At 42.0% G+C, this 13,470-nt stretch overlaps 2 protein-coding genes across 16 annotated transcripts; both read left to right on the top strand.

The window, feature by feature from the left end:
* Window positions 1-217: 217 nt before the first annotated feature.
* Arfrp1 (ADP-ribosylation factor related protein 1) lies at window positions 218-1,290 on the top strand. The gene is made up of 3 exons (XM_020946467.2): window positions 218-399; window positions 502-754; window positions 862-1,290. The coding sequence occupies exons 1-3, from the start codon at window positions 307-309 to the stop codon at window positions 1,116-1,118; spliced, it is 603 nt and encodes a 200-aa protein (XP_020802126.1). The 5' UTR covers window positions 218-306; the 3' UTR covers window positions 1,119-1,290.
* A 271-nt stretch (window positions 1,291-1,561) lies between these two features.
* On the top strand, window positions 1,562-10,764 carry AP-1gamma (adaptor protein complex 1, gamma subunit). 15 transcript variants are annotated; one of them, XM_020946462.2, is made up of 16 exons: window positions 2,972-3,297; window positions 4,076-4,419; window positions 4,517-4,578; window positions 4,773-4,914; window positions 4,989-5,177; window positions 5,249-5,487; window positions 5,550-5,626; window positions 6,073-6,090; window positions 6,792-7,048; window positions 7,144-7,739; window positions 7,806-7,944; window positions 8,002-8,296; window positions 8,364-8,888; window positions 8,951-9,094; window positions 9,160-9,267; window positions 9,329-10,764. In XM_020946462.2, the coding sequence occupies exons 2-16, from the start codon at window positions 4,403-4,405 to the stop codon at window positions 9,437-9,439; spliced, it is 2,919 nt and encodes a 972-aa protein (XP_020802121.2). In that variant the 5' UTR covers window positions 2,972-3,297; window positions 4,076-4,402; the 3' UTR covers window positions 9,440-10,764. The 15 variants fall into 15 exon arrangements, with proteins under 15 accessions (XP_020802120.2, XP_020802118.2, XP_020802125.2 ...); XM_020946464.2 differs by having other exon boundaries at window positions 4,079-4,419; XM_020946465.2 differs by having other exon boundaries at window positions 2,975-3,704; window positions 4,079-4,419.
* Window positions 10,765-13,470: the final 2,706 nt, after the last annotated feature.

Here is a 13,470-nt window from a genome sequence, read left to right on the forward strand (position 1 = left end):
GTTTTCTAATGCCAACATATTAAAATAAAATACCTTAAATATTATACCTTTTTATATTAAATTAGGTATGCAAATTTATAGAATTACGAAATAATTTAAGTTTGGCTTGCTGTTTTCTTGTAGTTCTTTTATTTATTTGAAAAATCTAGAAATTCATTCAGTATATATCGATAAACCGATACCAAACTGTGTATTTTTCACGCTAGAAAATACCAGCTGGTAATACTGTCAGCCAGCCGCCAGCAGTCCCCATCCCTGGTAGCGAAAATCAACAAAATTAAAGTTTGTTATTTGGCGAATTTAACAATGTACACATTGCTGCACGGCTTTTACAAGTACATGACACAGAAGGATGACTACTGCGTTGTGATCCTGGGCCTGGACAATGCGGGGAAAACGGTAGTTGTCCACCACGAACTTAACAATTGTAAACACGTCCTCAAAACCGTTCCAATTCTTCGATCTCATCCCAACCCACCTGACTCTGTGGTGCCTACGTAGACCTACCTGGAGGCTGCCAAGACCAAGTTTACGCGGAACTACAAGGGCCTGAATCCCAGCAAGATCACCACAACAGTCGGCCTCAACATCGGCACCATCGATGTCCAGGGCGTGCGTCTAAATTTCTGGGATTTGGGCGGCCAACAAGAACTGCAGTCGCTGTGGGACAAGTATTATCAAGAATCGCATGGCGTCATCTATGTGATAGACTCCAATGACCGCGAACGTATGGAGGAGTCCAAGATTATCTTTGGTAAGATGGGAGATCATTATTTCAGCTTGTAAAGGCTATATCTTAATTGTATTTCAATAAGACGTTAAGACGCATATTAATCGCATGTTGCAACTATATATTTCCAGACAAAATGATCAAAAACGAACTACTCTCCGGTGTGCCTTTACTCATTTTGGCCAACAAACAGGACTTGCCGGATGTGATGGGAGTGCGCGAGATCAAACCAGTGTTCCAGCAGGCGGGCGCCCTGATCGGCCGTCGCGATTGCCTCACCATTCCAGTGTCCGCTCTCCACTGCGAGGGCGTCGACGAGGGCATCAAGTGGCTAGTAGAGGCTATTAAGCGGCATGCTGTGGTAAGGCCGCCGCGAGAAAATGATTAATCCCGGCAGAAAATTCGGCGGGGATTGGGCTTTAACTAGACTTGTATTTTTGTACCTTTTAAGGCTTTAGGACTACGCTTATAATTGTGTAATTAGGCAGGGCGAGATTTGTGAGATACTAATAATTATATGCTGTTATAAATGCGGCAGACTACCTTGCCCACATTATCTAGCCGAGAGGCCTTGTAACTGGGGATCTTAACTAGGTTTTTATGCTTAAGCTAAAACACACATGGGAGTTTAAGATTTTCTTATTTTTCAGATATAGAAGGCACATTAACTGACTTTTGGAATCTTGAAACTTTGTGTAACTTGTCGTTTTGGCTTTACATTAAGTACCCTTTAAAATCAGAGAAGATCAAGGAAATACCTTCAGTTTCCAGCGACGAATGCCCAAAGCTTGTTTCGAACTGTGACTATAGTTGTGAAAGCGCGGTACCTCCGTTACGTTCCAGCTTTATCTAACAGCGCTACCTCGATGGCGGTTGTCAATGACGCTTCTGCTTATCCGTAATATATATAAAAAAAAAAAGAAAACCAGCCTGGATTGCTGCTGGCTTTCTGTAAGTGTGCGTGTGTTGGTTCTCACGGCAGCGGTACCATTATCAGGGAATAGATAACTGTGTTGTGTGTAGTTTTGCTGTGCCACCAAAAACAACAAGAACAGCAACACCCTGGTGGGTGAGTTGCACCGCCACAGAATCGTCAGTCTTCCGCAGGAGTTTCCACCGCTCAGAGGCCATAAGTGATCGGCTAGGAGAGTCGGAAAAGCAGAGCGCTCGTCGCTGCCCATTATTACCTGTTACCTGTTAGTGTACATTAGATAACGCATACTATATACATATATGGAGCAGCAACGCGTTTCGTGCTTATCGCAGCCATTTCAGTCGGTTTAGTTTTTGTTCCAAGTGCCGTCGTCTGTTTGCTGTGACAAATCCCCCCCTCAGAAATCATGTATCCATACTACGAGCAGGACTGGAGCGTTCTGCCGCCGGAGAACAATCGCAGGTGAGATGTGATGCCCATCCGGAAAGGATTGGGCTTTCCCAGATCCCTTTAATGACACATACATTGCATCTTTTTAAAAATGTGTTCAAAAAATGACGTTATCGCGGCGTAGTGTGACCGTGCTTCGGTGGGTTTTCCTGTTCGTATTTTTAAGAATTTCCGTGTTGTGGCAAAAAGGAAAATTGCTAAATCACTGCTGTATGGAAATCTTATTTAAAGTATTTCCTAACTTAAGTCCATTGTGGCTGAGAAACTACGGTGTTTGTTTATAACAATAAATCAGCGATAAGCTGAATTCCCCAGTGAAGATATCAATTTAGGTTAACCATTACTTTAGCAGCACTATTTATTATGACTTCCAATAATTATTTATTTATTTTTTCATTATCATTTATTTATTAATTTCATTATCAAATTAATTCATTTAATATATAAAAATAAATAATCGATATTTTTTCTTGACATAATTTAAAAATACCAAAAATCTGCTTTTTTGGATAGTTCAATTTTTCAAACACAATAAATCAATGAGCAATCGAAGAACTATTCCAAAAGTTTTCCTATTGCCATATTTTTATGTTGATTAACAAATATAATTTAAGTTATAAAAGATTCGACAGTCGTTAAAAATACCAAATCACCAAAAAACTAAAGAAGTCATATAAATGTACAAAACAACATCCAATTTCATAGTAGTGGGAGTTAAAAAGGATAATTATCAAAGGAAAATAAATTAAAAACTTAAATTTGCGTAGTTTTCCAATAAGAAAGCACTGCCAATTGGCACATTTTATAGTGTTCTTCCCACTGTGGTCCAAAAGCACTAGTGCGTTTTCCTGCAATGCGTTAGTGAATTTCTGCCGCTGCTTGTAAATATCGCCCTCTCGCTCGCACCCACTACTACTGTTGCGCTCATCATCAACATATTCTCCACGAACATTTTTTTTTACTTGTTACGTTGATTTTGTGGCATTAAATCGGAAAAATAACGATAACCCTAGGCCGTGCGAACATGTGCTAAGCGTAATTACAGTGGTAGAATAACAAATAAACCAACATTCCAGCCGAAAAAAGCAAACGTGTGTGCGTGTGCGGTGTGTGTTGAAATTTTTTGTCGCGTTGTAAAAAATTTTGCACTGGTAGCGGACGCAGAAGCGGTCGCAAAGGGCAGGTGGTTATAATTTAGTGCTAATGAATAACTGAAAAGCATTGAGCCACAAAAGGGTTTGTGCCAGCATTTTCCGTGGCTTTTCCACTTGGCCAAAAAGGAGCATACGCTAGGCGTATGTGTGCTGCAGCTGTGTGTGTGTGTGTGCGTTTGTGTGTTTGCCTTCCAGTGAATCGCATAAATTAGCAGGCGAAAAATCACATTGAAAACAAACGAGGAAAGAGCATTGAAGAACACATAAACCCTACGTGTTAACTATACTATATTATATGTGTGGTTGGTGACGTTTTTTTGTGATTTCTTTTTATTAGTGAACAATCGATATATTATCTATCGATGACGGCAGCTGTTTCGGGCTTTTAACAAAAAAAAAAGGAAAAACGGGAACTTTAAAGAACCACGAAACTTTGGTAAACAAGTTGTAATTGAAATAACTGTAGGAAGCCAATTGGATTTTCATTTGTTTCTGCATTTGTATTAACTGTGCGTGGGTGTGTGCGAATTTGGCTTTAATTATTTAATCAATTCGCATTGAGCTCGCAGATTTGTCAGCGCTTTGTTTTTTTTTATTTTATTTAACCAGAGATCATGTGTATATTTGTATAGAGGCACACGCATGCACTCACACACACACAAGCGTACGCATTGAGATGTCAAGTTTTTGTAGTTCAGTTTCATAACAACAGAGCGATCAGCGGCAATTGTTACTTGACTGCCGAGCTGTTTGCTCTTATTTATCTATTAAAACTTTTAATACATTTTCACATTGCATTTTTTTTAGTAGCTGAGTAGTGAGCGAGAGCGAGAGTGCAACAAAATAGCGGCCGGCTGGTGTGACCGTGTGCGTGGGAGTGAGGGAGTGTGTGCGAATGCTCGTGTGTGCGTGTGTGTGTGTGTGAAAGATCTGCAAAGAAAAAACAACCGTTAGTACGTTTGGCGGTCTGCGCCGACCAGCAACAAAAAGAAAACACGAAAAGCGCGTAGGCCGGCAAAAAGAAGAAAAAAAAAAAAAAAAAAAAAAAACAACAAAAGCAAAAGGAGCAAAAGTAAAGTTGCAGCGGAAGAGCGGAGCAGCAGGAAAGCTGATTCAACGTTTCTCGCCTCCACAATGAACTCCGAGCATGGGTAGGCCGACACCTCATCCTCCTCTCCCTTTACAGATCCCTTGATCCCCCCCCCTGAGAAGTTTCCATCTATTCATTAATTTTCCTTTTTCCGACAGATTCAATCCTGCCTTCAATATGGCCACCATACGGCAAGCTTTCACAGAGGCGGTGGAGAGAGGTAAGTAGAGAGGCAAAGAATACAGGCTAGGAGGATATCCTTAGGCAGGATGCAACTCTCATTGCTCTCATTTTTCGAATATCACCACTTAAGATCATATAAAAAGTTTAAATAGTAAAGAGATACTAGTACAAGAACTTGATCCTCATTTACCTGAAACCCACTTTAACATTGTTAATCCCACGTCTCCACAGTCAGAATGCCAACGCCCACACGCCTGCGCGATCTCATCCGACAGATTCGCGCCGCGAGAACCGCTGCCGAGGAGCGGGCGGTGGTCAACAAAGAGTGCGCCTACATACGTAGCACGTTCCGCGAGGAGGACTCTGTCTGGCGGTGAGTCATATCCCCCAACACTTACACCATATATTTAATTACCATCTAATTGTTTATATACTCCTCCTGCACAGCTGTCGCAACATTGCCAAGCTGCTGTACATACACATGCTCGGTTATCCGGCTCACTTTGGCCAACTGGAGTGCCTTAAGCTGACGGCCAGCACGCGTTTCACAGATAAACGGATTGGCTATTTGGGCGCCATGCTGCTATTGGACGAGCGGCAGGATGTCCACCTACTCATCACCAACTGTTTGAAGAAGTAAATGAACAATATTAGATTTGAAATGAAAGGTTTAAAGTAACTAATTACCTGAAATCCTCATCTTGCAGTGATTTGAACAGCTCGACGCAGTTCGTTGTTGGCCTGGCTCTGTGCACTTTGGGTGCAATTGCCTCGCCAGAGATGGCCCGGGATTTGGCCAGCGAGGTGGAGCGTCTGATGAAGTCACCGAACACGTATATACGCAAGAAGGCGACACTGTGTGCCTTCCGTGTCATTCGTCGAGTGCCGGAGCTAATGGAGATCTTTCTGCCGGCCACGCGTTCCCTGCTCAGCGAGAAGAATCATGGTGAGTAGTTGAGTTATCTTTCATCCAACTCCAAACTGATGGAAATGATTCTCTTGTGACAGGCATTTTGATAACAGGCGTTACGCTGATTACGGAGATGTGCGAGAACAGCTCGGACACACTGATGCATTTCAAGAAGGTAAGTGTTGACGTGGCCATCGAATGGTCTCCATGGAACGAGTCCTTGCGCTGTGGCCAACTACTTCAGCTGCCACTGGCATCGCTCCAGCTCCTGCTCCTGCTGCATTTGGTTTTTTCTCTCTTCCCCCGATTTTTTTGTGGCTACAAGCGCCCCCAAGCAGCGGGTTCAAGATTTTTGTGTAAAAATTATCTCGCGCCCATAATGTAGACGTAGCATATATATCCCGGCTATATATCCATTGCCCATTCTATATATACATATATATTATATTGCGTTTACTTTTGCCGATTTAGAAACACCCCACACACACCCTCCTCTGTTTTTTCGTTTTAATCAAAACCTGTATACTTACGATTTTTTAACGCTTGTTTGTTTTTTTGATCGAATTCGAAAAACCGCGCAAAATGAACACAAAATGAAATTTGTTGTAATTTGCTTGCCAGGATAGCGGAAATCGAGAGGTATGATTGTTGTGCCATAAACTATAGAATAAAACAAACCTGTAACGCCTTCTACCTACCCTGCACACTATATATACCTTTATATATATATATATGAATATGTAAAAATTATCATTTCGCATTGAGTTACTTTTGCCTATGTTGCTGCCTATGTATATGTCTCAATGCAGGGAAAAATATAAATTATATATTGAAGGATTTTAAGAGCCTTTTGGGTACCGCTTTCGCAATATAAATTACCCTAATGTTTATCTCCAAATTCTGTGAACCATAAAACATACATTTCGCACAGACATATACATAAAAATCAGCGGAAATTCATGTTTCGGTCAAGAGTACTTTTTTCTATAGCTAATTGCAATGATTTTTGGTAGGTTTAGAATCTCTTATTACACGGACAACCACCTGTACATATTGTTTTCTTGGTATATGGCCCTGTCTCTTTGAGGCTTTGAGGCGGGCCTGTAGTTCCTCTATACGTTTCATTTGCACTTATCCAGTTCTTCAAGTTATTTCGACTCTTTGTCTTTCACAAAAAACACACACAAATCACACAACACATAATGCACACCTATTTTACGCTCTCAACACACACACATACCACACCCAATTTTCCGTATTTCCTCGCCTAAATTAATATTATTTTTATGGTAATGTATTTAATATATATTTGTTTTGTTTGCAATAATAACTTCCTATAGATTGTGCCGAACCTCGTGCGCATATTGAAGAACCTGATTCTGGGTGGCTACTCACCGGAGCATGATGTTAGCGGGGTGAGCGATCCTTTCCTGCAGGTGAAAATCCTGCGACTACTTCGTATACTTGGCCATAATGATCCGGATGCCTCGGAGGCAATGAATGATATCCTGGCTCAAGTGGCCACCAATACGGAGACGAGTAAGAATGTGGGCAATACGATCCTTTATGAGACAGTGCTCTCCATCATGGATATACGGTGAGATTATAGTGTTACCTTAGTTATCACAAATTACAAAATAACAAATACAATAAAGAAGCCATGAAATTAATGAATATTCTTTCTCTCCCCAGCTCTGAGGGTGGCTTGCGCGTTCTGGCCGTGAATATTTTGGGGCGATTTCTGCTCAATTCGGACAAGAACATCCGGTATGTGGCACTGAACACGCTGCTCCGGACAGTGCATGCGGACACATCGGCGGTGCAGAGGCATCGCACCACCATATTGGAGTGCCTGAAGGATCCGGATGTCTCCATTCGACGCCGAGCTATGGAGCTGTCATTTGCATTGATTAATGCACAAAATATACGTACAATGACCAAGGAGCTCTTGCTGTTCCTCGAAAAGGCGGATGCCGAGTTTAAGGCGCAATGCAGCTCGGGCATGATCCTGGCCGCCGAGCGATACTCGCCAAACACACGCTGGCATTTGGATACGCAGCTAAGTGTGTTGATTGCGGCCGGTAACTATGTACGCGACGACGTCGTCTCCTCCACCATTCAGCTGGTGTCCAGCAGTCCCGTCCCGGAGCAGACGTATATCACGAATCGATTTTGGGAGTCGCTGCAGGTGAGCAATCACTGTGAGGATAAACAGCCGCTGCTGCAGGTTGCCGTCTGGGCCATAGGCGAGTACGGTGATCTCTTTATGTACGGCGCCAATGAGGATGGTGAGTAGCATTTATTCTATATAGTTTTTTCCTGATTCATTTTGTAATGAAATATATATCTTGCAGAGTTTGAAAGGCCCACGGAGAGCGATCTGATCGCTGTGTATCATAAGTTTTTAACCTCTGCTCAAGTCTCGACCACAAGCAAGCAATATGCACTGGTCTCTTTAGCCAAGCTAAGCACGCGTCTGCAGCAGTGCGTGGAGTAAGTAAAAATATAATATATTACAAGGTTCTCTAATTTCCTGATTGCTTTTCACAGGGAAATCCAGGCACTGATCACATCCTTTGGCAGCCATTTGAATGTGGATCTGCAGCAGCGCGGCGTGGAGTTTACGCAGCTCTTTGGTCACTATAAGCACCTGCGACCGCCGCTACTGGAGAAGATGCCGGCGATGCAGATAAGCAGGATTAGCTCGCAGAATGGCGAAAGCGGCGGCGGCTCCTTTGACGACAACAGTCCGGATGTTATCGAAAATGGCGTAGAGGGAGCTGGCAATGGCGGTGGCGGACACTCACTTATCGAAAGCAATATGAACACTCTGGGTGACAATACGGTGGGTACAGTCATTAGCTCTTAACTGTGAGTTAAGCTTAAACCTAATCGCTTTCCATTGATTTTAGAACATTTTGCTGGATCTGCTGGGCAGCACGGATCTGTCGGCGGGTGGCGGCGGTGACTTGGTTGCGGCCACGGATCTATCGAATGCCGTTCATAAAAAGAATTCGCGCAATGCCAACGATGGTTTGGCGTCGGCGGCTCCCGTTTCCCATAACCAGGATTTGTTGGATCTGCTTGATTTGGATATGTCGTCGACGACGGCGGGACCACCAACGGGTGGAGGTGGCGGTGGAATTCTTTCCTTGTCCATTGGCGATAACAACCAGAGTAGTGCGGCAGCGGCGTCGTCCAACATGAACAACATCTTGGGTGGCCTGGATCTGGGTGGATTTGGTTCCGGTCTGGTTGATGGTTCGGCGTCCAGTATACCAACAAATGGCAATGATTTGGCCAGCATGCTAGGCGGATTGAGCGTCGGCGGTGGAATGTCAGCGGCATCTGTGCCCCTAGCTGCTGCTGCTGCCGGTAACCTTATCGATGGCGGCAATCTGCTGGCCGATCTAAATCCCAACAATGCCGCTCTAGTGGTAGGTTCTAGCTTTGGATTTAGTTTGGCAATTGCAAATATTAATAATACTATACTTTACAGCCTCCGAGGGGTCCTAAGCTAACAGCGCTGGATAAGGATGGACTGCTGGTGCAGCTGGAACCGGTGTGGGGTAACGATGGCATGCGTATCTATGTGACAACCACGAATAGCTCAGATAATACCCTGGAGCAGTACTTGCTGAAGGTGTGTGCTCAAACCCTTCTACTTTTTCCCTATATTTTGTTAATGAATATATATTTTCTTAACAGGCGGCCGTACAGAAGAGTTTCCAGCTGCAGATGGTGACCCCATCCGGCTCATTGCTGCCACCAGGCGGCGTTATTACTCAGGAGATGCGCGTTGTGGCCTCGTCGAATGTGAGCTTTTGGGGTATATAATATATAGTACGAAGTGTATAATGAATATTTCAATTCCTAGGCGACTCTACGCATGCGATTGCGCATCCAGTATATGCTCGATGGCCAGCAGCAGGTGGTGCAAACAGAAGTTAGCGGCTTCCCAGATCAGCTGCCAGCGAGCGCGGAGTAGGGAAACTTTCAACTGTATTAAAGCAAAAATCCAGATTAGCCTAATATATAATGCAAAATTCAACACAACAGCAGCAGCAGAAGCAACACTAACACACACACACACACACACTGTGGTTGTCACACATTTATTGTAAAATAAGTTAACACACACACAGAGAAAGACAGCGACACCGACACGGACACCCACAGCCACGCCCACACCCACACCCACAGCAAGGTCTAGAAAAAAACACTTGTCGAGACTGTTTTTTAAGCGGGAAAAAAATCAGAAGAAACAGCAAAGAATCAGTTAACTTTATATATATTTTTTATTTGTTTCTAATTTATATTTCTATATATACATAAACACACACACTATATACCTTGTCAAATCGAAATTGTTTTTTATTATATCCCGATTTCCCTCAATTCTGTGTTTATTTTGTAAACTTTTGTGTGTAAAAGACAACGTTCAGTTTTAATTTAAGACAATAAAAGTCATACCCATCCTATAACTATCCTAATACCGCATCCTCAAACAAAAGTAACGCAAAACCGATTGTGAAATTATGTTGGCAAAGCATTTAAAAAGAAATGAAGATGAAAAAGCTTAGCATTTTGAAAATGAAGTTAAGGAAACGAATGAATGCCATTTCAATCAGTTGATTTTTGTTATATTTCTATATATATATGTGTAATTCGATATTCCTCAATCTGAATCTGTTCTCTCTTTATTTACCCCGCTATATAAGCATTCATATTATATATATATATATTCTGATATATATTATGTATTGTTATTTCCTGTGTGCGCACGTACTTAAAGCGGAGAGGAGAATCAGGCAGCAGCAACCACAGAGAAAGTCTTAAAGAAATAAAACAAAAAAGAAGGCATAAGCCAGCAGATAGCGCACTGTGGAAAACTAGATAATATCTATTGATAAATATAATTATAACGAAGGAGCAGGATGAAGCAGCAGCTTAGAACTATATATGTAACTGATTAGTTGCTGTCGGCAAGGACGATTGCGATCACAATGTTGGTGATGATCGCGGGAAGCAAAGAAAATCCATTAACTATTATTATTATTATTATTATGATTATAAATGAATTACATGCAGCTGTATTGGACAAAAGAAAGAGAGATAGATAGATAGTGAGAGAGAGAAAGAAAGAAAGAGAGGTAGGAAGGGAGGGAGGGAGAAGTAATAACATTAACATATTGTACAATATATAATTATTATTTTTGTATTATTATCATTTCCTTTTATATCTTATACTTATATTCCACAAACCTTTTGAGCCGAAATAAACAAACGATTTCGTTTTATCGAAGGACAAAACCAAACAGGACTTTTTAATGTTAATCGGAATGGTGAATCGATCGATGTATTTCAGTTGGGTCTGGTATTCAGGAATATTTAAGGTGGTTGAATAATTATTATTATAAAACAGCTATCATAAAAAGTCTAATTTAAGATGGGAGAATGCTTTGAAAATGTTTCTTACCAGAGGTTGCTAGCAGCATGTTGCGCAACATCCCTTGATTATGGCAACATGTCAATGTTGCACACGTTTAGCACCAAGTAGCAAATTTTAAACTATGACTCTGATTTTAAGCAATTATTCAAAATAAACTAAAATAATATAATCTAAAATATTTAATCAGCAGCTGTATACTACACATAAAAGTTATAAAAATCTTCACTGGGACTTACCGTAGAAGAGGTTCCAAAGTTATTCCATTTCTCCACAGCGTTGACTTGTCTGGGATCGATGTTCCTCGGGGAGCAGAACTTTTATTGATTATTTCCAGTGAAGAGGCTCCCCTAACTTAAAATAGTCGTATCATCCTTCTGGGATCGAAAATCGATCACTGGCACTATAGGTCCGAACACGGGTGAAGCCGAGTGGTAACTGAGGGGCGGCTCGGCGGTAGTGCCTCTATTTATACTCCTCGATTGAGCAGAGAAGAGCAGAGAGTGTGAGAGAGAACGAGAAAGTTAGAGAGTAAGGCTTACAGATAGAAGGCTAGCGTTAGCGAGAGGGAGAGAGAGAGTGAGATGGAGAGAAACAGAGCCAGAGAACATATACATTTATTAGAAAATAGTAAAGATATTATCGAATTCTATTAATTTCCCTGATCGTTCCTATGGCAGCTATATGACCCTGCAGCCCTTCTCGTTAAAGTCGACTTTTGGAGGTAATAACATTAAGCATAATGATTATTTTAATAACGGAATAATTTTAACGTAACATAAACACAAACAAAATAAATTTGAACAACAAATTAATACTTGCAAAGAGATCAAAGCAAGGCAACTGCAGCCGGATGTGCTATTTTTTTTTACCTCAACTGTATATGCAGTGCCGCAATTCCAGCCCGCCAAAGTAGGCTACAAAAAGAATGCCGCCCGCCGAATGCCAAATGCCGAATATATTACAATGCCGAGTTTCATCTCTCTCCCTCGTAAACGCAGAATATATCGATGCACGTGACAGATTTAAATCACAGAGCTGACAGGCCATTCAGCTTACGTTGTTTGTTCTCTTCTCCGAACTCCCCATCGTCCTGCCCTGCAATCGTCATCCTAATCCCCGGCGAATCTCTACAAACAAGTGTAGGCGAATAATGGAAATCATCATGGGATAATGCTCGGAATCAAGATGTCTCAAGGCTGTCAGCTGTGCCGCCAGCTTTGCCAGCTTCTGGTCTCCCTTCTCCCTTATCATTCTCCCCCTCCCTCTCTCTGGGTGTTCTTCCTTGCAGCTCACACAATGTTGCGAGTTTAGCGGTTTTACAATTGTGGATAATCTTTTGAGGATTTTGTTTTCAAGTCACTTTTAAAGAAAATGTAATGCAATAATTACGAAAATCACATTTTAATGTGTAAATTTTAAACTTTTAATATTTATTTAAGCGGTAATTAAATAATCCCTTTAAAGAATCATGGTTATTGTTCCGCAAATAATGATAATTTATTTTTTTGCCATCACTGTTGCAGCTGTCGTTCATTGTTTTAGCTCCCCCTTTTCCTTCATACGCTTTCTCCTTGTCTGACGCTCTCGCTCGCGATGCTCCTTTGGGTGTTGCTCTCTTCAACTGGCGCACTCTCTTGACGTATTGTAACCTTTGGTAAGGTTAAATGTGAGCTGCGAAGCCCGCGAATTGTGCCACGCCAAAGAAGTGAGGGGGGTATGGAGGGGGTGGAGGATGCAGAGGCGCCGACGCATTGGCAGGATGTAGGATATACGGATATAGCCGTGGACATGGATACGCGGCTCTTCCTCTTATCCCTTGCATCCAACTCGAACACCGACATGTTGTCTGCAACCTGTTCGTGTTGCTCGTGCTTGTTTTCCCTCTCCCTCAAAGTCTCCACAGTCTCCCCCTCGCTGGTGCTACCACTCGAACTCCAACTCCCACGTGGGTGTGCTTCGGCTATAAACAGCATAGGCATCGGCATCTGTGTGCGTGTGTGTGCGAGAGAGTATATCAATGCCGCAGCTTCCCTATCAAAATCAAACGGATTCAGCATCTCCGTCGGTATCAGTATCAGTATTAGTACTAGTATTAGTATTAGTGCTGGTATCAGCTCCCACATCAGCTCTACTTTAGGCTCTGCCTCTGCCTCTGCTGCGTCGCTGCTGTGGCTACAGCACAGGATTCGGTGTAGTGCAAGTACAGTAAAGCTTGCTTTACACTTTCAACCAACATTATTTCAGTAAACTTTCTGGCATTTTTGCAATCTTACAACTATTTCTATTAGCAGAAATATATTTGTAAAATTTGAACAATTTTATATTGAAGTATTATGTAAAATAAATAAATAAAATCCATATTCATTTATAGGAACGCTCAACTGTACTTTCCTTGTGTGAGCTCTCAAAGGGGGAAGAATCTGGGACTCCGGGGGCTGCCTGTCGTTGCAATGATTGAGATTAGTTTCCATTTCTTAATTGAAAAGTTGCTCTAATCTTTTGATATTTTGTGGAAATTTGCCACAGAAATTTATCAATTTTCCGGCTCCAGCCTTGGCCGCCTTTTG

The sequence above is a fragment of the Drosophila serrata genome, unplaced genomic scaffold (assembly GCF_035046125.1).
Source record: "Drosophila serrata isolate PLE 108 unplaced genomic scaffold, ASM3504612v1 contig_362, whole genome shotgun sequence".
NCBI lineage: Eukaryota > Metazoa > Arthropoda > Insecta > Diptera > Drosophilidae > Drosophila > Drosophila serrata.